Here is a 24,399-nt window from a genome sequence, read left to right on the forward strand (position 1 = left end):
TCCTTCCTCCATGTATATTTTTAAATGATACTCCCGTCCCCAACAAAAAAGAAGACCCCCAAATAAAAAAACCAAAGCCCTTTTAGAAGTCTAGGTTGGACTGAGGTGGAAATTGGAGAGAAGATAGCACTCTGTCAGGAACTACCTCAGGCTCTTGACCCCAATTGTCCTGTGAAGGAGTCCAACTCGTCATTGTGTGGTGTTTACCTTTGAGCCTACTGAACATTCTGTTACAGTACATGCACACCCCACAAAATCATGGACACTTGTTTTCACTTTGTGTTGATTTTTAAGATGTCAGCCAAGATCCTGTTGGCATTTTTATAGTAATTGCTGACAAAGATCAAAGAAGAAACATGTTTTTGATGACTGCTTCATGTGAGAACTTGTTCAGTTGTTATGTGACTAGCAGTGGAGATTCTGTCGCCTTAAGTAGGGCCTGGATACATTTATAAAAGCTTGGAATTTAGCCCAGGCCTTTGGACTCCAGCATTGAGTGTGAACTCTTTTCAGTCAGGCCGAGGGTCTTTTGAGGAAGAGACTAGAAATCCCCAAAATGCCCATGAGTTCGACTTTGATTTAAACCTAAAATGAAAACTGTATGATTAAGCAGCCTGTTAGGGCTTGTCAGTAGTGGTCAGGGGGTCTTTCAGCAAAGGGATGGTGATATTTGGGACAAAATGTTGAAGGGGAAACTAGCAAATTATGTAGGGCCGTGGAGGTGACAGATGACAGTTCCGAGGAAGGCATGGGCAGGAGCTAATCAAGGCCAATCAGGAGCATGGCATGTCTAGATGAGGTCCGGTTGTGTGTCAGGATGTGAGGTGGAATGGCGAAAAGAGAGACCAGATCTGAAAGAGGGAGATGGGGCATGGTATCTCAGAAATACTGACCAGTGGAATCGAAATTGTCAGGCATAGTAGGGCAACGGAAAAAAAACCTGTGTTTGTAGGAAACAATTTTCCTACCCCCTCAGTGGTCCTCCTGGGAAGAAGGGATCATCTGCAGATAGTGAGTACTCAGTGGGAACAGGATGGGGCTAGATCCTGAATGTCAGGAGAGCAGTGACTATGCTTTATTTAGATTGCATCTTTAAGACTTGTTGTTTTGTCTAGCGGATAGTAGGTTCTTGATGGGTACTGAATGAATTAATGAATGATGGGTTACTTATCGTTTGGCTAGATAGGCCATTTTGGTTCCATTTTTCTCTTGCTTCCCACACAAAGTAGGAAGAAAGCTGAACTGTAGATAGTGATACTATGTAGTGGATGACCCCTTGCTAATAATAATACTTTTCAGAGGGGATACAGATTCCTAAGTTAGGACAACTTGGAATAAAGATATTTGGGAGTAGAGATGGAGAAAACTTGATGGCAGTAATTTATAAGCAATGTTACATACCACTTTAAATGACTATGGATTTCCTGAGATAAATCTTGCATTTTTTTTTTAAAGATTTTATTCATTTATTTGACAGAGAGAGATCACAGTAGACAGAGACGCAGGCAGAGAGGCAGGCAGAGAGAGAGAGAGGGAAGCAGGCTCCCTGCTGAGCAGAGAGCCCGATGCGGGACTCGATCCCAGGACCCTGAGATCATGACCTGAGCTGAAGGCAGCGGCTTAACCCACTGAGCCACTCAGGCGCCCCAAATCTTGCATTTTTTAAAAGAAGATTTTGTATTTATTTGGGAGAGAGAATGAGAATGACTGTGGGAAGGGGTAGAGGGAGAAGGGCTTGATTCCAGGACCCTAGGATCGTGTCCTAGCTGAAGGCACATGCTTAACTGACTGAGCCACCCAGGTGCCCCTAATTCTTGCATTTAAAATTTTTTTTTTTTTTAAATTTGACAGACAGATCACAAGCAGGCAGAGAGGCAGGCAGAGAGAGAGGTGGAAGCAGGCTCCCCGCTGAGCAGGGAGCTCGATGTGGGGCTCCATCCCAGGATCCTGGGGTCATGACCTGAGCCGAAGGCAGAGGCTTTAACCCACAGAGCCACCCAGGCGCCCCATAATTTTTGCATTTTTAATGATAGAAAATTCTTCATTAGACATCCATTAGCTACAGAATATGCCACTGCTGTATTCACTAAGGTCACTAGAGAACTCCTGATTATCAAGCAGAGTGTATACTTTTTCCTTTTTCATCATTGGATGAACTTTTCTGTTGCATTTGACTCTGGCAATCACTCTCTCCTTCTTGACACTAGTACCTTGACTGCCGTGACTCCTCACTCTCCAGTTCTTTCCTGAACTGCTTTGATCTGCTACCAAATCTGTGAGTATGGCTGTTACTTAGAGCTGTGCACTTAGCAGCTCTTCTTACTCTCCACTTTTCCAGGATAATTTCAACCAATCTTACGATTTCAGTGACTGGATAGGCTGATGTTACCCAAATCTATGCTTATGACCTAGATTTCTTGCCCTCACTTCAGTCTTGCATATTCTTGTATAGCTACCTGTTGGAGATCCTCAGGATTCTTCAAGTTCAAGTGTCCAAAGGAGTTAATCATCTTCTCCCCTGGCCTGGTTTTTCCTTCTATATTTTCTGGTCTACGTGAATTATATTTTCATAGAAATTAACTTCAGAAAATACAACATCAGCCTCAAACTATTAGAAGTAGGCAGATCTAAGCCATTTTCCTTGTTAATCTGGAATATTATAAAACATATTTCATAATGAAGGCATCTTATTGGAGGAAATATAAAGATGGCGGTCAGTGACATTAAAGATGTAATCAGTTAGCATGGAAAGGATATCCTAATCCCTTAGGCACCTGAGCTAGAAATTTGGAATTATTCTTCATTCTTTTACCCATATTTAGTCACCAACTCTGGCCTAACATCTCTAAAAGTTCACCCCTTTCCTATTTTTATCATTACTGCCAGCAATCTTTTTTTTTTTTTTTTTTTAAGATTTTATTTATTTGACAGAGAGAGAGAGAGGAAACACAAGTAGAGAGAGAGAGGGAACTCTCAGCGGGGAGGCTGGTGCAGAGCTCCATCCCAGGACCCTGGGATCATGACCTGAGCCAAAGGCAGACGCTTAATGACTGAGCCACCCTGGCGCCCCAGTGTTAGTAATCTCTTATCTGGGCGACTGCAACAGCCTATGGATTGGCCTCCCTGTCTCTAACCTTGTGCCTTCTTGGGTTCTCCCTGACACTGATGCTAGAAAGATTTGACTAAATCCCTAAAACATTTTTGTGTGTATCACCTCAAGAAGAAACCTCCAACTCCCTAACTTGGTTTACGGTGGCTTCTAAGCTACAGCTGGTGCTTACTTTTCCATGTCTATCACTTGGCCTTTCATGCCTTGAAATTTCCATGTGGGGTCACGTCAGTGCTCGTAGTTCCCTTGGGCATGTCATGCAGTGTCCCTCTTTGAGCTCTGTGCATGCTGCCTGAATGCTCGTTGCTAGAGAGTCCTTTCCCCCTTTTGACCTAGCTAACCTAGCCGCCTCTCCTGTAGGACTCAGGTGAGGTGTTACCTCTTAAAGACACTGTCCCTCTTCATGCTCTTATCTCAGAGTGAATTAGGCACTCCTTCCTGATCCTTCTATAATTAATTCCTTGGATGCCTGTACTTCACTTTCATCGTTGTTTTCTCATTAAGTCTTTGAAGCATTTTCTAGAAAATAATGAGCTCCTTGAGGGTAGGGACTGTGCCTCATTCACCATTGTATTCCCATTGTACGTATACTTTGTGGCATGTAATAAGCCCTCAGTAGATGTTTATGTAACGAGTAAGTGACTCCTAGCCTCAGACTGGTTGATGGATCCATATAATTTTAATTTATCATTTCTCTATGTTTGAATGAGCTTTTAATTACTCCCTCCTAAACTTACCCTTTGAAAGTGTAAGCACAAAGTATAGAATTACTTTAGGCTTCAGTTTAAGAAGAAAGCCAAGAGACTTAAAATAATATTGGCACTTGATTTAGTTTTTCTTCATATTTTGTTTGAAAAGCTGTTTGGGAATAAAAAAAGTTCTTTAATTTTATGTGGAAATTGGGGGGCGCCTGGGTGGCTCAGTGGGTTAAGCCGCTGCCTTCGGCTCGGGTCATGATCTCAGGGTCCTGGGATCGAGTCCCATATCGGGCTCTCTGCTCGGCGGGGAGCCTGCTTCCCTCTCTCTCTGCCTGCCTCTCCATCTACTTGTGATTTCTCTCTGTCAAATAAATAAATAAAATCTTAAAAAAAAATTTTTATGTGGAAATTGGCAATATACACTTAAGTATTATAGGGGCATTTTATGAGGAAGTATTAATCTTTTAGCCTTACTTAGATAAAATTGTGTCTACTCGGGGCAGAATTCAGATATTTAAGTGACTTTTAGAAAAGTTGTTCCATCCTAATTTTATTAATACAAGGTACTGGGAGAAAATACGAAATTATACTGTCAAAGTGTCAGAAATTGACTAGAAAAAATCGTGTTTGCTATTAAAGAATTACATAACAATTTATAATGAACTAATTTTATTAAACAAAGAAGGAATGAAATGACATGAAAGGTATAATCACTTAAGCGTGGGAAAGGGTGCTAATTATGGATAGTTTTTAATGTTTTACTTATCACATGGTAACCTTTATATGTTTGAATCTTCAAGTATCAACTCTAAAGCTGTGATTGATTATCAAAGGTTTTTTACAAAGGTTTTTCTTAGAGTTAGATGATGGCATACCACTTAACTAATGCTTAATTTCACCAGAAAACCAAATTTTTTTTTCAGAAAAACAAATTTTGCTGAACTTGAGAATCATTTCTCTTTAGAAGTATAGGAAACTGTGTAAAAATTCAGGGGAAAAAATTTTACTTCCATTCGATGATTGTAATTTTTTTTCAGTGGAACACATTTTCCCCATTCCCCAAATCCCATGATAATTCCTGCCCTGGGCTTACAGAACAGCATTCACATGATGCTTGTAGACTCAATTCCTTAGATGTGATCTGTTTTATCCAGAGGCAAATTTGTTAAACTACCGATGACTTGCTTTTGCGGAGTGTGATCAACATAGGATAAAAACAGGCTAGTTAAAGTTGTTTATAGAAGTGATACACACCTTCAATGTAGAAAGTACTCTAAAGACTACTAAAGCACTCTAAAGAGTACTAAAGAGATTTTTAGTACTCTAAAGAGTTCTAAAGAGTAGAGAGAACTCTAAAGAAAAAAATCACCCGTATTTTTATCACTCAGAAATAATCACTGTTATAACCCTTTGGCATATATCCTTTTTGTTTAAACAAGTATTTCAGTGTTTTAGTGGGGAATCTTACTGATCCCCAGCTCCTACGTATATATGCAAAATTTTTTCATTCCTTTTATCATATAGATTATTGTATTCTCAACACATGTTGATAATATAATTGTCTACACTAACATGCCTAAGTGTTGATGGGATTCCATGAGCATTTTTAAAAAAAATATTTTATTTATATATTTTAGAAAGAGTGAGAACGAGAGCGAGAGAGAGCAGATGTATGCATGGGTGAGCCCGAGTGGGCGGTGGGGGGCGCGGGGAGAAAAAGGAGAAGGAGAGAAACAAACTCCCCTCTGAGTGTGCCCTCTGAGTATGGAGTCCCTGCTTTGGGGCTCAGTTTCAGGAGTCTGAGATCATGACCTGAGCCAGAATCAAGAGTTAGATGCTCGACCAACTGAGCTACCCAGGTGCCCCAATTCTGCGAGCATTTTAATAGTATCCTGATGATATCTTTACTTTTGCATTGTGAGCTGTCTACCTTGGTGTAGCTGGGTAACCTGCTTCCTGAGCCTATGAATTTTATGCTCAATATATTCTCCTGCCTTTGCTTTCACATTTCCTCACTCATCTTTGGTAAATGTCAGTGGACTGGTCTGTCTTTGGCAGTAATTATAAAGTAATATCTTTTCCCCTTCACAGCTGGGAGAACATGCTCAAGCCATCAAATTACATGCTCCGATGGTGAATGTATCCCAAACGAATACAGGTGCGACCACGTCACAGACTGCTCAGATGGAACTGACGAGAAAGACTGCCGTGAGTCCCTTACAGTCTTTGCACTGTATTTGCTTTCCCCCTTTGTCCCTTTGGCATTTTAATCAATTTGTTAGATTTGTTGATGGACAGAAATGCCTACAATATGCCTCTTGTTATTGAAATCTCTTGGCAGATTCTTTTGTGGATTAGAGGTGATCTTCTGATAGGAGGCTATTTTTAGCAAGACATTGTAAGTGTGTCCTGCCTTAGCACATCAAATTTCTGTATTTTTTTGAAGTAAGGGACTTTTAACATTAACATAGAATCCTGAGAGGTCACCGAATACATTGAATATAAGATCCAGTTTTGTCAGTTTGGGTTTTTAAAAAAATTATGATGGTGAATTTCTGTGTAAAACATCTCATTAATTTTTCTGCTCTTACGGACTCAAGCAATTTTTCAGTTTGGAAAACAGTTACATTTTGAAAATGGCTTTCTCCATTGGCGGCTTATTACATCAGTTTGCAGCTGATCACCACAAGATAAGGCATAGAAATCCCAGTATTCTATGGTCTAATGTTGAGATTTTTATCATAACCAAAATACGAGAATGCAGTCATGGTGTACCATGAACATCTTAAAAATTTTAAGTAAGGAGTAATCTGTCCCTCTTGAGATTTATGTGGAATTGTTAGATTACAAGAATATAGAAATGATTCTACTGTGTCAGTAGACCTGTAGTCAGTCTAATCGAGGTCCATCAGTCCTGTGGTCCATCTATGTCTTTAGCTTCAGACATACCTAGTTTTGCTTAAAAGCCCTTGCAAACATATCACTTACGAGTTTATCCAGAACTCCCTTGAGTTTTTATGCATTTTTTTCCTGAATTTCATTTGACAGGCTGCATTTCACAAGTTTACCATGAGCTGAGTGATGTTACTTTCTTTTGCTCTTAAATTTGTGCTTCAAGCTTAGGGAGTTGTCTTAATATTTGGTATTCCAGTAATCAGTGGCTAGACTTTGTGTAGCTTAGAAAACTTGATCACAAACTTCTTAGTTATTATGTCTCCCACTGAGATTTTAGTTTTAATTCATTCTTACGGGACACCTCCTCTACTGTTTGGTCATTTTGATTTGATTTAGTTTTCTGGCCTGTTCCTAAATTTCTTCCTTTGGTTCAAATGGTTTATTTTAAGTTTCCTTTTTTTTTTTTTTTAAAGATTTTATTTATTTATTTGACAGAGATCACAAGTAGGCAGAGAGGCAGGCAGAGAGAGAGAGAGAGAGAGAGAGAGAGAGAGAGAGAAGCAGGCTTCCTGCGGAGCAGGGAGCCCGATGCGGGGCTCGATCCCAGGACCCTGAGATCATGACCCGACCTGAAGGCAGCAGCCCCAACCACTGAGCCACCCAGGCGCCCCTATTTTAAGTTTCTTGATGAGAAGACCATCTTCTGTATATTTTGTTCCATTTCTCAGTCAGGTGCTATGCCCTTGGGAGGGAGCTAACATAAACTGGTTATGAGCAAATCATTCCACTATACTGTTCAAACTGTACTCTTCATGGAAGAAATACTAGTATATGTGAAAAGGAAAGGTCTGGGTCCAAACAGGTCCAGATTCATGTTGGATCCACATCATTATCACAGAGTGCATTTTATTTTATTTTACTTTTTTAAAGATTTTATTTATTGAGAGAGAGAGAGTGAGTGAGAGAGAGAGCACTAGGAGGAGTGGGGAGGGGTAGAGGCAGACTCCCTGCTGAGCAGGGAGTATGATCTGAGTTGAAGGCAGTCACTTAAGCAGCTGAGCCACCCAGGCACCCCAGCACACGGAGCAGTTTAAGAAACACCTCTTCTCCTTCATGCTTTCTTTCTTTGAGTCTATTTTCCTTTGAGAGGACACTGTGCAATTTGTCTTTGTGTCTCCATTTCCCAGCAGAATTGCTGGTACAGTTGTATAATTTCCAACTTAAATGTTCTCTCAGAAAGATATTATGTTGCCTCTAATTTGGGTCTCTTTTCTTTTTTTAAGATTTTTTTAATTTATTTGACCGAGAGAGAGACTGCAAGAGAGGGAACACAAACAGGGGGAGTAGGAGAGGGAGAAGCAGGCTTCCTGCTGAGTAAGGAGCCCAATGCTGGGCTTGATCTCAGGACCCTGGGATCTAAGCTGACCTAAGCTGAAGGCAGGTGCTTAACAATGGAGCCACCGAGGTGCCCCAGGTCTCTCTTGTTTTTTCCTTCCTTCCTTCCTTCCTTCCTTCCTTCCTTCCTTTTTAAGCTTTCATTTATTTGACAGAGAGAGAAATAACACACAGTTAGGCAGAAAGGCAGTCAGAGAGAGGGGGGGGGGCAGCAGGCTCCCCATGGAGCAGAGAGTCTGACAGGGGCTCCATGCCAGGACCCTGAGATCATGACCTGAGCCGAAGGCAGAGGTTTAACCCACTGAGCCACCCAGGTGCCTCCCCCCACCTTTTCACTTTGAAAATTTAGACTTAGTACTGGCTGTTATAAAGATGGTAGTGTCTGTCTGAATGTCACAAAATAACAAGTCCATGAGTCAAGGCCTCTCAGTACTTTGTAAAGCAAACAATAGGTTCTTCATTGTGGCAAGTGAAAAAATTATTTTTGATTAATAATAGTTGGGGTGCCTGGGTGGCTTAGTGCGTTAAAGCCTCTGCCTTCGGCTTGGGTCATGATCCCAGGGTCCTGGGATCAAACCCCGCATCAGGCTCTCTGCTCAGTTGGGAGCCTGCTTCCTCCTCTCTCTCTCTGCCTGCCTCTCTGCCTACTTGTAATCTCTGTCTGTGAAATAAAATAAAAATAAAATCTTTAAAAAAAATAGCAATGGTTCACATATTTTATAGTATTTTATAAACTGCTAAGTGTTATATGAATTTTGGTTATTATTCTTAATTAGGTTCCTCAATGAGGACAATAGGGCAGGTGTTAGTATACTCTCACAAATAAAGAAACGGAGACTGAGAAGAGCAGAATGGCTCGTTCAAGGTTGTACAATGTGTGGCAGTGCTAGGGCTAAATCCAGCTTCTGGTTCCAAGTCTGGTGATCGCTTTTCATGAAGGACTTTATTTACAAAAGGAGAAAGTTCTAGCTTGTGCAAGTTTAAGAGAGAACCAGAGGCTGTGCCACAAGCCAACAGTCTGTGTCTTTATCCCTAATTTACAAGTGGATAAAAATGAGTGCTTTATTGGAAATGCAATGGGAATGAAGGAAATACTACTTTGGGGAAAATAAAAGGCAGCTGAAACAGACTGTTTGGATTTATTCCATGTGAACACCCTGCAGCCAAGTCTAAAGTCACCAGTACAACTGCCCCACGGCTTTGCCAATAGACCTTCCGGAAAAAAGCTGGCAGTGTATGAGTATGCCAGCAGCTGGTATAGAAAGGAATGAAGAAAAGGAAGTGAGTGAGCTTTAAAAAATATCTGAGCAGGAATTTTTAATCAAGTTTTTATTTGTTTTTTTTAAGTACAAGGAATAGGTGAAACAAGGATTTGTTATTAAGGAAAGAGAGCCAGATTTAGATGATAGTTAATTGCTCCTAGAATCCTACAAGTCATGAATCCTTCAGGGCTCATAACCCTGAGATGGATCTGACACATGTAAATGGGTTTTATAATGAAGTATTCTTTCCTATTTCTCTTCGCCTTGTTTATTTATCACTATGTGTTACTTATGCAGGAATACCAAAAAAAGTCTAACCAATCAGGAAATTAAGAAAAGAATCTTCATACTTCTTTGTGCTTTGATCTCCTGGCCACAGCCAGTTTGGGACAAGAAAGAAATGAATGGCCCGGGTCAAAGTCTTCAGAAAGTGCTAATATAGAGAGACAGATTGGCCTCATTTTGTTTTCCCTCTTTGTTCGGAACACTTGTGGAAAATGGGGAGGGGAATTGCCATGCACTGGGCACCAGTCCCTGGTTTGTACAATTTTTACATTAATACCACAAGGTGGGTGTGATGACCATCTCTTTTAGAGAGATTATAAAAACTGTCAAGAATCAAGTGTGGAGGAGCCAGGCTTTTAACCTAGGTGTAAACCCTATGCTCATGCTTTTGTAATACTTTCTTTAGTAATGGGAGTTTACAGAGTATTTTTGCCTGAATTACTGTTGAAAGCTTTTTATTTTGGAAGGTTTTAAACAAAATCAAAAGCAGGGTGAATTTTAAGATCAACTCCTTTGTACTCATCACTCAAGTTATATCAGTTACCAACTCTTAGCTAATTTTGTCTTATCTATAAAACTCTCTATTCTTCTCCCCATTATTTTGAAGCAGTTCTCACAAATCACCTTAATTTTATCTTTAAATGATTATTTATCTCCAAAACATACGGACGAAAACCTAGCATAACATGACAATCTCATGACCATACCTAAAAGTTAACAACTGTTCTTTAAAATAATTAATTCTTAAAATTTCCCCAGTGGCTTGTTATTTTTTATAGTATTTTAAATCAAAGTCCAAATAAAATTTATGCATGGGAGTTAGTTGCTGTCTTTAGACTTGAAAGTTTGCCTTCCATTTCTGTTTTTAACTCCTTGCAATGTTTTTGTTGAAAAAAAACAAGCTACTTGTCCTGAGTTTCCCACAGTCTGGGTTTGCTCATTGCAACGCTTGATGTCCTTGAACATGTTAATCTGTCCCTTATATTTTTTGGAAATTGGTAGCTAGATCTAGAGCAAGGTTTGTCAGCCTCGTTGCCCGTGGCATAGGGGCCAGATAATTCTTTACCACCGGGAGGTGTCTAACACATTGTATAATGTATAACCATAACGCTGTCTTCTGTCCACTAGAAACCAGCAGCCCTCCCATTTATGACAATCAAAAATGTCTCCAGACAAGGCTAAATGTCCTTTGGGAGCTAAATCTCCCACCACTGCGCAGCTGAAAGTAACATTGGTTTAGAGGCTTGAAAATGCAAGGATTTCTCCCTCTCTCTCTCTGTGTGGAGGGGCAGAAATACTTTGAATATAGACACATACTTCCACTGGGAGGCACATAATGTCTAACTCAGCCATTGAGGATGGTTGTTAAGACACCTTTGGTCATAGAGATACTTAGTTAGCTCTTTTAAACATCCCTTTAGGTATCTAGTAGCTGTTCATTAGTTTTAAATTGGAATGTTAGAATATGATGGATTAGTCAATCCATCATTTTTGTGAGACATGACACTTTATTCTGTTGTTTCTGTGTCCTGATACATGGGGAACATTACTGGTACACAAATGTACGATCAGCCTATGAGGGTGACTTTCATTTTTCTATTGCTCAGAAATTAGGTTGTCTATAGGAAGGGGTCTAAATATATTAGCCACCTAGAAACCACTTAAATATAGGAATGGTGTTGGAAAAACTCCAAAGAAGGACTTAATTCTTTTCCCCCAATACTTGAAAGGATCAGGAAGCTTGACCCTATCGTTCATAGTCCTGCCTGTCAGATCAGACCCCTAGGTTATGGTGCCTACCCTTTCAAGCTTCTAAGATCAAGGCCTTGAGCTGCAGCATAGAGCACCTTGTGTCTGTCGCAGGCATTCCTTGAACAGAACAAAGAGGAGTGTGTAAGAGCTCTCTCAGAGAGGTAGGGGGATGGGAAGGAAGAGAATGGGTGAGACTGCCAGGAGGGCAAGCATAGTGAGATCCCTCTGAAAAGATTATCCTTGAGATAAATTTTGGGTCGTATGAAAGCTGCTTTTATTATGTGTGATCTTTTTGTCTGCTCTGATCCTAAATGCATAGGATATTTTCAGTTATTCTCGTGTTTGAGAACTATTTCTGAATGTGTAGATGTGTATGGGTGTGTGTGTACATATATAGTATAAAAAGCTGTGAAACAGGTAAAAGTTCATTTTCCCCAAGTTATTTTATACTTCAGTCCAGCCATCTATAAAATGGTCCCTACTATGAAATAGCTTGTCAATTAATTTTTTCCCCCAAAGAACAGGAGATTCAAAACTGCAGTCCATTTTACTTCTAATGGGATTAGCATCAAGGAAAAACCACTCATGCGGAGTCCAAGATAAACATCAGAACAATGCAGCAATTATGGGTCATTCAGTTAATATATTGCAGTGACTTTCGGTTGCTCAAAAATTGTACAGTTTCTTCCAGTTAAGCGAAGAGATTATTTTGCTTTTATCAAGTACCACATTAGAGTGATTTTGGTGTGAGTAAAACTATAGCTAATTATCACTGGTTTGCAGTCCTTCTCTTTTGATACTTAGGAATGCCAGAGAAAGGGTAAATAAAATCCCTGTTAACAATGAAGGCTTTCTTGCTGGTAATCAGCAGTATTTGGTCTGCCTGCAACTAGGGCTGCTTTGTCTGTGAAGTTTTATTTCTATTGACTTTCTGTTCTTTAGAATTCAAACATTTGCCTTTATATATCTAATTGCTGAAAACTCCAGCCGGGGAAACAGAGGAATAAAGAGTCATTCTGTGGACCAGGATGGCTTGTGAAGAATGTGCTTTTCCTCAAACTCAGTTACACATTTATGCTGCCCAGGAAGCCTTGCTCCCACTTGTCCTCTCTGTACCGCAGGTGAGAAAGCAGAAGCAGGGAGACTGACCCTGTCTTATCTATCATATCATGTCCCACATGTACCTTTCTAGTGTTCTTACAGTTCAGGGAGAAGTCAGAGCCCAGAAACCTTCAGGAAACAGAAATTTCCTGTTTAGATCCCCATCATACAAGCACATTGTTTATTCAGAGACCCTAAGGCCCCTCTCAGCTGTTGCCCAACTTCTTGGCCCCCTTGTATAACCAAGTTCCATAGAGTTGTCTTTAATATCCCTGTCTCCCGTTTCCTCTCCTTTTTCTTTCTTGGACTCACTGAAAACAGCCCTTGGCCACCAGTCTCCTGAACGCATTCCTGGCAATGCACCTTTGCCATCAGTGACCTTCACTTCACTAACCCTAGGGGCTCCTGTTAAACCCTCACCTTATCAGAGAGGGACTCCCTTGTCATGCTTATCATTCTGCCCTGCTGTATTTCTGTAACATTTTTCTCTATGGGACATTTATTTTAATGTCTGTCCTTCCACTCTCCCAGAGAAAATGTTGGTTCCATGAGAGCAGGGATTTGATGCAGTTCGTCACTTCTCTGGGACCTCGTACTCCTGTAGGCGTGCACTAATTATTTGTTGAATAGAACATTTTTTAAAAAGCTGTGGGAATTTCTGCTTCACTCATACTTACCTCTTCAGCCAGTTCTTAGCAAAGTGTCAAGGAAGGTGGACTTCAATAAATATATGTTGGGTAGAATGAAATCCTATTGAAAAGGAAGGTAGTGCTCTGTAGGATAACTGGCTTTTAGCACAATGGCTTTCACCCAGCAATGATTTGCCAGTGAGTCCTAATCTATCTGGAACCCGTTTCCTAGTAGGAGAACTGAGCCACACCATTTCTTTTTCTTTCTTTATTTTTCTTTTCTTTTTTTTTTTTAAATTAACACACAATGTATTATTTGCCCCAGGGATACAGGTCTGTGAATCGTCAGGCTTACACATTTCACAGCACTCACATAGCACATACCCTCCCAAAAGTCCATAACCCAGCCACCCTATCCCTACCTCCCCACCTCCCAGCAACTCTTAGTTTGTTTTGTGAGATTAAGAGTCTTCTATGGTTTGTCTTCCTCCCAATCCCATCTTGTTCCATTTTTTTCCTTTCCTACCCCCCCAAACCCCCAACCCCCTGCTCTGCCTCTCAGCTTCCTCATATCAGGGAGATCACATGATAATTTTCTTTCTCTGATTGACTTATTTTGCTTAGCGTAATACCATCTAGTTCCATCCTTGTCCTTGCAAATAGCAAGATTTTTGTTGTTTTTGATGGCTGCATAGTATTCCATTGTATATATATACCACATCATCTTTATCCGTTCATCTGTTGATGGACATCTAGGTTCTTTACATAGTTTGGCTATTGTGGACATTGCTGCTATAAACATTTGGGTGCACATGTCCCTTCGGATCACTACATTTGTATCTTTAGAATAAATACTCAGGAGTACAATTGCTAGGTCGTAGGGTAGCTCTATTTTCAACTTTTTGAGGAACCTCCATACTTTTCTCCAGAGTGGCTGCACCAGTTTGCATTCCCACCAACGGTGTAGGAAGGGTCCCCTTTCTCCACATCCTCTCCAACGTCCATTATTTCCTGACTTGTTTATTTTAGTCATTCTGACTGGTATGAGGTGATAGCTCACTGTGGTTTGGATTTGTATTTCCCTGATTGAGCCACACCATTTCTGGTTATGGTTTCAAAGTGGCCATCCTCATAAGTCCGTGGGGCAGGTAGTCTTCCTCCTGTTCAAATTTGCTTGTTCGTTCTGCCCAGATGAGTCATGCAGGTAACATAGGGAAGAGATAGGTGTCGTGTACCCCGAATGAAAACCCACAGCCTCATAGTTCCTTTCTAGAACCACTAAGTCTGGTGCACATTATAAACATTCGCTCACCCATGAGAAGACACCATACTTCTTTGCCCTATTCCTTGGAGGGTATGGTACACAATTTTCCATCCATTTGTTGCTCAGTCGCTCTTATATTAGGGCTAAAGTAAGATTTTTATTATTTTTTTAAGAATTTAGAACTATAGGGGCGCCTGGGTGGCTCAGTGAGTTAAAGCCTCTGCCTTTGGCCCAGGTCATGATCTAGAGTCCCGCATCGGGCTCTCTGCTCAGCAGGGAGCCTGCTTCCTCCTCTCTCTCTGCCTGCCTCTCTGCCTGCCTCTCTGCCTGCTTGTGATCATTGTCTGTCAAATAAGTAAATTAAAAAAAAAAATTTAGAACTACATAAGTCTTTGCAGATTTGGGTGGTAGTTCTGTGCATGGGAAGGAGGAGGTAGTGTAGTTCAAAATCTTTGCAGAATGTGCCTCTGAGGCACATTTCTAATTTCGGTATAAATCAGGTCCCTGTGGATAGAGAGGAGATAGGGATTTGGGACTTAAGACCTAGCAGTACAAAGAAAGCAGGGTAAGGAAAACTAGATAACTTAACGCGTTTCCTTTTTTTGGCTTGGGTTCCTCAAAGTGGCGTAATCTATCCTTGCTGTTAGTCCAATTATTGTAGCCCTTGGGGTGACTGTGTTTGCTTTTTGTTCCTAAGGTGCTGAATGGCTATTTCCATTTTATAAATCTTACTATGTCTATACCTTTAACTGAAAGCCATTCAAAATTATTTTTGGGAAGAGACTTTTCTCTTGAAAGATGCTTTACTCTTGTTCTCTTGTATATTACTATAGTTCCTTGGTGCTAGTCTGTGATGGCACTCACTTCAGGGACTTGAATTTGACTGGGAGGGACTAGAGTGGATCCCCTGCTATTTTGTGGTCTGTTTTTTGGTACTGACTCTCTTGTTTGTTCTGGTCCTCCCAGAAAGCTCTGTTTCCCAGCAGAGAGGTTCACGGAATTCCTAGACCATACCAGACTAAAGTCCTTTGTAGACTATAGCATAAATCCAAGTTGGTCTCACCTCTCCAGACCCCGAAAGAGGAATGGGAAACTAAATGGAAAAAGGGAAAACTTTGTTTTGTCTCTTGCGTTATTTCTCTTTCTTTTTAAGCTACATTTCTTTTTAAGAGTTTCTATTTCCTTACATTCAATTTCCTTTTGTTTCTGTAACTTTTTTTTTTTTTTTTTTACATGCATTGTGTAACCAGATTGCCTGAATTTGAATTCTGACTCTCAAATTTACTGGTTGCCAGAACTTTTTAAAATTACTTAACCTCAGAAAGACACGTATATAAAATCTATAAAATGAGAGTAATAGTACCCACCTCAAAGGGCCGTTATAAGGATGAAAGGGGTTCATATACACTGAGTTCTTAGACAAACTTCTGGCACATAGTTTTCAATATATATTATTGATGACTGTTATTGTCATTGCTTATTTTTGTGGCTAGTTCCTGCAGGTAAGTGCTGGTTGCCACACTGGCAAACTTTTTTTGGCAAATCATTCTTTCACAGGATTAGCACTCCTTAGACCCAGAGTAACTTAAAAGGATGAGGCTAGGACCTTGAAAAGTCTCGGGTATCTCAAGCAGGACTTTTATCAGTAATTTCTGGTTTTCCTTTAAATCTTGGCTTAAGTTTCATAATCTACCTTCTAGATGCCTTCCCTTTCTTTGTAATCACTTTGTCTTCTTTTCTATATGCTTTTTGGCCGTTTTGCCGAGTTCTGAGCATAGAATGTATTTAAAGACTTCTTGTCAAGATAATAGAGAAGTAGTGTTAATATTTATATCTTGCTTTGCTGTGAATGATTTCCATTCTGGAAGGTCCACGAGGTCTTCAAGTCACTATGTCCTCCTTGGTTATCTAAACAGAATTATGGCATGGAACTTTCTTGCTCCAAATAAAATCGTTAGTAGAGAAAAAAAATCTTTAAAATCTTCAAGCATTTGTCTTGTATGTATATTTATGGGAATTTCCCAACTTGGGGGAACAAATACGTACATTTGGAATGTGGAGAAAGTAAGGAAAGGAGAGGGAAGAGATGGTGTGAGCAAGTGTGTTCTTGCATTTAGATGAAAGTTTAGAGTTCTGGGGCTAATTAATAGTTACCTGTCAATTGAGACAGAACTTAGAAGAGCAAGTTTCTCTGGGTGTGTGTGTGTGTGTGTGTGTGTGTGTGTGTGTGTATTATCTCTTCTGTTTCGCTTCTCTTTACTTAAACTCTTGCAGGATAGTTCACCTACCTGATGGATTTGCTGCATGGGAAAAGGTTTACAAGGTTAGACTCTGACCTCCTCAGCAAATAAACCAAAAAAGATTTTAGTTATCTCCCAATCCCAAGGTATTATGACTTCTTATTTCCTGGGGTAGATGAAAACTCATTAACCATTTTGTAATTGAAATCTTTGAGGGAAATAGAATCTGTTCATTTCTTATTTTGCTTAGTGTGAATGATGTGGAACCATTTCCTCTGTGAACCCTTTGGAGAGTTCCAAATATTTTCAGTATTTAGTCAAGTCAGGTAACTCCATGCAGTGTTTCCTATGGGCATATACCTGAGTTAACTACACGTAGAAGAGACCAGAAAGCTTGTAGGAGTTGAGGCAGGTCCTTCCTTGGCTGATTGAGAAGAGATTCATTATCAGCGTGGACAGAGACAAGAAAGCTATTTGCTCCTCATTCTGGGTGTCTAACTGCTGACCTCTGACCATAACAATACTCTCCCTGATGACACCAAGCTGGCCTTGTCGTTTGTTGGGGGGAATGAGGCGTGTCAGTAAACTTTTATCCTGTCAGTGGATACTACTGTGGTTCTTCCCTTCTCAGTTTTATGGCACTGGCTTTCAAAAAGCAGAATGGGGAGAACAAGTGATCCACTTCGTGTATTTGTCCCAGATCCTTTGTATCTACCGTAATAACCTCAAATGAGGTAGTCACCATCCACGCTCAAATAAATTTTCCTCTATACACAGATACCTTACCTACTGCAAAGATGGTTTTTTCTAAGATCTCTCTCCTGCTTGCTTCTGCTCTTTAAAGGCTAGACAGCATACTGACTCTAGGAGCTATCTGGCTCATGGGGGAGGGTGACTGCTGGCCAGACTCCACTGGTCTCTTGCATCTCTTGAAGTGAGAATTCATAAACAGAGTTGTGTGACCCTTTGAAGGCACATTTGTAATGCATACCATCTCAGTGATGAAAAGACAGCAATAACCCTCAGCACTAGCTGGTTCTTGGACTTTTAAAAAATAAAATTCAGAAAAAATTTAAAATCTTCATCAGCTGTTTTTAAATGCATTCCATTTTAATATATGATTGACTAAATATAACTGGCAGTTTAGGTATTTAAAGACACAGTCCAGTTGAACTTCTGGGGATGAGAATAGTTGGGCTGCTTCTTTAAGTATACAAAAAAATGGAAAAGTATCATTTGAGAGTCCATCTTTTAGTAAAGTGTGAGTTAACACAGTACAAGTTTAACATATTTTCAGCACAGAATTTTTTATGCACTGCTCCTATTTGAATGCATATTTGAGACTTTCCAAGAAATTACCCTCTGTGTCTGTGAAACCTCAAAGTAGGTTCTTCAGTGCAAAATTGAGCCTTGAAAGTGAGACTGTACTGTCTAGTTTTTGAGACCTTTTCCTTTTCCTCAGGTAAAGAGGAATTTGAAGATTTATGAGAATAGTTATGAGAACAATCTTGAATGACAAGAAAAATCAGGCCAAGAAAGTATCAATTTGCGAGGAGGAGGATATTAAACACCATAAAAGGCAGAACTTAAAATATTTTTGAAAGCTTTTTAACTAAAAAGTTCATCTGTGATAAGTCAGTAGCAGTATCTAACATTTCAAGAGTACCTTGAGTAATGGCATCCATTCCCCACACTCAAAGGCTTGGGGACTCTAAAGTGGGTAGGACAGGATCCTAGATCTTTAGAGGATGTCATGTGTGGTGGGGGAAACATAAACAACCAACAGAATGAAGCCTTTATTTGGGATCATGAGAGATACCCACTTCAAGTCTGGGGACCCATGGGGGCGGGACTTGAAAGGACATCCTGATTTTTCCACTGCCACTTAGAAAACCTGAGTTAAGCATCTGTTTGGTAGCATATATGTATAATGTGCTAACAGTTATTGGTGCTTTTGAGAATGCTTTAAGAGACATGGTCTTTTGAGGTCCTTCTACCCTGTGAAGTGAATTACCCAAATGTATGGATAAAGAAATGGTCACCGAGAGGATAAGCAGCTTGAGTAGGGGTAAACAGGAACTGAGCGGTGCCCCAGGTCCCAGCCTTCCTGACCTACAAGCCTGTTTTCTTTCTACAGCCCTCTAGCAAAAGAAACAGCCCTTCATTTCTCAAAGCACGTGTGGTGGCACACTGGCTTCCTGCGATGTTATCTGTATTATGTAAAAGAAGTTTCCCTTTGGAAATAAGTTAAATTCCTTCTCATTCCTCAGCTCTGAGCTCATAGGTCACTTCTTCAAGGAGACTTCCCTGGACTCCAGTCTCCCTCCACTACGCATTCTCCTAGAACTCCCTGCTTCCCGCATTAGCATACCACCCCCTTTGTAATTTTGCAAAAGGATCATGTTCGATATATGCTCTGCATTCAGTGTCTCGCAGGTAGCAATCACTTAAGAAGTGTTTGCAGAAGAAATGTCTTTATTTAAGATTTGTGTGCTGTTTCCATTCTTTTAGACTACCAGACGTGTGAACAGCTCACTTGTGCCAATGGAGCCTGCTATAACAGCAGTCAGAAATGTGATGGGAAAGTTGACTGCAGAGACTTCTCTGATGAAAACAATTGCAGTAAGTAATGTGTACAGACCGTGCGGTGGTGTGCTGGGGCTTACTCATGCTGGCAGGTTCCACAGCCTCTTGCCGAATTTGCGTTCAGTGAATTCATGTTGGTAGCTTGAAGTCAGCCACAGTGGGAGTATTTGCACCATGGAAATTGGCAAACACTCCCAAGTCAGGGCCTTTTTGTTCCTGGAGGATTGGTGGTTAAACATTTACCAGCATGCTGCTGCATAATAAAAATCGCTTTTCAAGCTTGAGATAGAAATCTTCCCGGGAAATGAAATGACTGCGGTGGAACTGAACTTCTCTTTCTGCTCTCCCTTGCTACCCTTGTGACACAGCTAAGGTATGTGCATACCACGAGTTCCAGTGCGACAGTGGGGTGTGCCTTCCTCACTCCTACGTCTGCGACCATTATCTGGACTGCGAAGATGGCAGCGATGAGCATTCTTGTAGTACGGTGATTTCCTTACGCGGGGTCGGGTTGCTAGGAGTCCTCCTGTTGTTACTTTCTGACGACTGTACTACTCTTTTTGAACAAAACGGTCACTATGTCTGATGGCAGATGGAGCCAGAAGATCATTTAGGGCCCGTGGCATGAGCTTCTGTAGCGAAGCGAGACCTGGACTCCTTTACTGTCCAAGAGTGTGGAAAGTTGAAGGATTGCTGATGGATAGTGTGCTTTTTTTTTTTTTTTAGACCACAACGGGACAGGGTGAATTGTGTCACTTGGCTCTCAAATTACCCATACTTCAGGAATGGGTCTGATAACCTTGATAGGAGAGTGAGAGAAGGACTTGGAAGGGAGGGGAAGTTCCCTAAGATATGTGGTCCCAGCTCTCCCCTTTACTTTGAAATTTCTTTTCTTTTCTTTTTTTTTTTTTTTAAAGATTTTATTTATTTATCAGAGAGAGAGCGAGCGAGCACAGGCAGACAAGAGTGGCAGGCCCAGGCAGAGGGAGAAGCAGGCTCCCTGACGAGCAAGGAGCCCGATGTGGGACTCGATCCCAGGACGCCGGGATCATGACCTGAGCCGAAGGCAGCTGCTTAACCAACTGAGCCACCCAGGCGTCCCTACTTTGAAATTTCTTACCACACTGAAATGGGAGGGATAGGCAAGTCAGTGTGGGTACAGATGGCTTTCGTTGCCTCTGCTTTTTAACTCTGACCCAACTTTTTTTCCCCGCAAGTCGTTGCCTGCAATGCAGCCCACCTCTCACTGGTGCCAGCTCTGGACTCATTTTGTTGGAATCCGTAGTCTGAAGTCTCTGTGAGAGAGTTTTACTAATTTCACAAAATTAGTTGGCACCTTTTTGTGGTCATTTATTTACTAGTATATTATGATTTGTCACCACGCCTGTTTTGATTGGTTGGCACCTCTGCCTTGTTAAATATTTTCAACATCACTCTTAACTTTTTATGAGCCATGCCTGATTTCCCTTCTGGCCCCTGGGCTTTTTTCAGTGAGAGTATTAGAGAGAATGTGACAACATGGAACGGGTGACTCAGAAGCGTTTGGTTGTGGATAGCAGTTCACTGCTTGTGATAAAGTAAGGGTGCGCTGGGCATTGCCATGCCTGAGGCACGTTTATCAGTCTGCGTTCTTGTGTCAGCCGACAGCAGACCACCTTGTTTTTGATCTTGAGAAGAGCGTAGACCGGCACCTGAGTTTATTTCCTCGACCCACAGGTGCTGTTATATTTTCTTCCTTTTCTCCCCTTCTTTGTCCTTCTCCTCCCCCTTTTCTTTCCCACATCTTTCTGTCAAGATACTTGACAGAAGTTTAGGCCGTGAGGTGAACTCTTTGATTTTTCCCAAGCAGTTTTTGTCTTTGGAGTGCAGCTGTTGTTTCTTTCCAGGCTATGAGACCTGCAGAGGCAACCAGTTCACTTGCCACAGCGGCTACTGCATTAGTCAAAATGCGGTTTGTGACGGAGAGAACGACTGTAAGGATAACAGCGATGAAAATGGATGCGGTAAGGAGGAGAGATTCTGACTGAAAAGCATTTTCTTTTTCTCTCTCTGCCTCTTTTTTAAAAGTATTACTTATTTGTCAGAGAGAGACAGAGAGAGAGAGAGAGAGAGGGAGAAAGCGCAAGCAGGGGGAGTGGCAGGAAGAGGGAGAAGCAGGCTCCCCTCTGAGCAAGAAGCCCAGTGTGGGACTTGATCCCAGGACTCTGGGATCATGACCTGAGCAGAAGGTAGACATTTAACCAACTGAGCTCCCAGGCATCCCTGAAAAGCATTTTCTTAAAAGTGTTTTCCAGAACTTGTATTCCTACTTCCCTTGTTAATTTCTATCTGTGTGGATTATCTATGTTAGAAATTATCTATGGATTGGCTGTAGGTTAATTAACTTGGTGGGGAAGAAGGAGGTGACTTCACCAGCTTTTCTTAAAAAGAGAGTGAACTCAATTACAGTATGAAATATAATCTCTTCCTCTTACCAATGAAGTAGAGTAGGTGGGGCAGTCTGTCTGCCTTCTACAACACATGTTGACTTATTTTACTCAGAACATGTGAGGAAGAAGTAGGGACTGGTAGTTGCTGGAAAGGCAGCTACTCAGGGAATTGTTTCAAGATTCTCTGAGAAGGAAATTCCAGTGGTATCACCTCCTTCACCAGTAGTGCCTTGAACAGTTCAGAAGTTCCTAATACCCACACCCTAAAGCAAGTATAATAATGAGAGTGATGCTTGGGGAAAATCCATTGGTATTGGTTGTCCAAGAAGTAGTCTCCCTACAGTTAGTCATAGGTTTTCTTACATTGTTGACATTTCACTAAAGGAAAAAAAAAAAATTAAATAGCCCCACCCCCACCCCAACCCACTACTGCACATCCTGGTCCAAAAAGATGAAAACAGATGAAAAACTCAGGAATCTTGGCATCACCTCGATAAAGTCTAGTTCTGTAATTCATGATTTAAATAACTGAATTTTCTTCTAGGGTTTATTAATCTAGTTTGATAATTCAGGTCCATGTCTCTTCTTACTCCTGTAACCTGGCTGAGAACTCCCTACCTTAGAAAGAATGGAACTTAATATCATTCATCACTTCTTTTTTAAAAACATATTTTGTTTATTTATTTGATAGACAGTGAGAGAGGGAACACAAGCAGGGGGAGTGGGAGAGGGAGAAGCAGGCCTCCCAGAGAGCAGGGAGCCCGATGTGGGGCTTGATCCCAGAAGCCTGGGATCAGGGTCTGAGTTGCAGGCAGGTGCTTAATGACTGAGCCACCCTGGTGCTCCCCATTTGTCACTCTTTAGAATCCCAGTAAAAGATCAGTGTTAGAGTTAGCACGTACCAGTTAGGTCATTTGTAGACCCATGGATCAGAAAGAGCTGGCTCCACCCGTGGTATGGCCTGTGATTCTTTTATTTCTCCCCTGCAGAAAGCAGTAGTCACCATATTCGTGAATGCTACCCAGGTGAATGGGCTTGTCCAGAGTCTGGAAAATGCATCCCAATCACAAAAGTTTGTGATGGGACTTCAGATTGTCCAGGAGGAGAAGATGAAAACAATAGCACGAAAGGGCAACACTGTGGTGAGTATGGAAATTTATCTGGGTGGCTTCAGATCAAGATCTTTCTTCTTTCTTTCTTTCTTTCTTTCTTTCTTTCTTTCTTTCTTTCTTTCTTTCTTTCTTTCTTTCTTTCTTTCTTTCTTTCTTCCCTTTCTTCCTTCCTCCTTCCCTCCTAAGATTTTGTTTATTTGACACAGTGAAAGAGGGAACACAAGCAAGGGCAATGTGAGAGGGAGAAGTAGGCCTCCCGGCTGAGCAGGGAGCCTGATGTGGGGCCCAGTCCCAGGATCATCCCAGGACCATGCTCTGAGCCGAAGGCAGATGCCCAACTGACTGAGCTACCCAGGTGCCCCAATGTTTCTGTTTTTCTATAATAGATTCCCAAATACAGAGAGTATCAGTATTTGCATATCTATCCATCCCGAGGCTTACTGGCTTACACAAATACTTACTATTTATTTCTCTTAGTTCTGTGGGTTGGCTAGGAAGTTCTTAAGGCCTAGACCAGCTCACTCACATGTCGAGGATGTTGCAGTAAAAGCTCAGGTTGGTATCTTTCTGCAAGATAGTAGAAAAGGTGAACCTTAGTGTATAAGCTCTTTTAAATCTCTTCTTAGGTCATGTTTGCTAAAAGCGTTATTGGCCAAAGCAAATCATTTGGCCAAGCCCAGATTCAATGGATTGATGAAACAGACTCCATCTCTTGATGGGAGGAGCTATAAAATGCTCATGGTGTTTTTTCCTAAACTCAGGCAGAGTGGTTTCAATGGCAATTTCCATGATTTTAAAGATATTGTGGAGATTTATTTCCTGGCTTATACTTAATGGAAAAGTCTTAACCTGGCTGCACTCAGTAAAGAAGCTTCTGGTTTTTGAGACATACACCTTGAACTAGTTTTTATTTTTTTTTTCTTCTATGACTGTACTCCATTACTCTGTCAACTGTGTGGACAAGTGACTGTCCTGTAAGGGAATACAACTTAAGACCTTGACTTCATCAATAGTGCACTCTGTAAATTATCTAGAAGTTGTTTAGAAGTAGCCATGATTAACATGTTTAATGTTATTCTCAATCTAGTCACTTGAGAATTCTTGACTTTTTCTATTATGTAGACAAAAAGATGGACTTATGATCTGATTTTTCAGTAAAGAGCACTTAAGATGGCTTATATTCGCACAGTTAAAATTTTAAAAGGAGTTGTATTTTTTTTTTTTTTTTTTTAGGGAGTTGTATTTTAAAAATATGAGTTGAGCTTTTCATGCATAATAAGGAAGGCTTGAAGGCTGATAATTTCTGTGCCTCTACTACATGCTTTTTTGGGTTTTAGGTTTGGTAAAAGACACTCTTACATTATAGGTACAACAGTCTTGTCCAGAGGTCACCATTCACTTAACCAAGTGTTTTTCTCTGTTTAGATGGGAATTTGTGTTCTCTGCTGAGCTGTGAGTACCAATGCCACATGTCACCAAATGGAGGAATGTGTTACTGTCCCCCAGGTTTTATCGTTGACCCGAATAATACCCGCAGCTGTGTTGGTAAGTGACAAGTGGCAGTGTCGAATGTTTTGTCACCGTGCTGTGGCACTGATGCCTTCTGTGATCTCTAATATCAAGGTGTTTGTGCTTGTGGATG

At 40.9% G+C, this 24,399-nt stretch overlaps 1 protein-coding gene across 1 annotated transcript in view; it reads left to right on the forward strand.

Annotated features, from left to right (window-relative positions):
• The window catches only part of LRP2 (LDL receptor related protein 2), a 197,737-nt gene that overhangs the window by 41,788 nt on the left and 131,550 nt on the right, over positions 1–24,399 (forward strand). The window contains exons 4-9 of the mRNA XM_082689243.1: positions 5,899–6,015; positions 19,142–19,252; positions 19,585–19,698; positions 21,103–21,219; positions 22,635–22,787; positions 24,183–24,302. Of these exons, the coding sequence (XP_082545369.1) occupies positions 5,899–6,015; positions 19,142–19,252; positions 19,585–19,698; positions 21,103–21,219; positions 22,635–22,787; positions 24,183–24,302 (732 nt within the window). The remainder of the gene's footprint in view (positions 1–5,898; positions 6,016–19,141; positions 19,253–19,584; positions 19,699–21,102; positions 21,220–22,634; positions 22,788–24,182; positions 24,303–24,399) is intronic.

The sequence above is a fragment of the Mustela nivalis genome, assembly GCF_964662115.1.
Source record: "Mustela nivalis genome assembly, chromosome: 11".
NCBI classification, from domain to species: Eukaryota; Metazoa; Chordata; class Mammalia; order Carnivora; family Mustelidae; genus Mustela; species Mustela nivalis.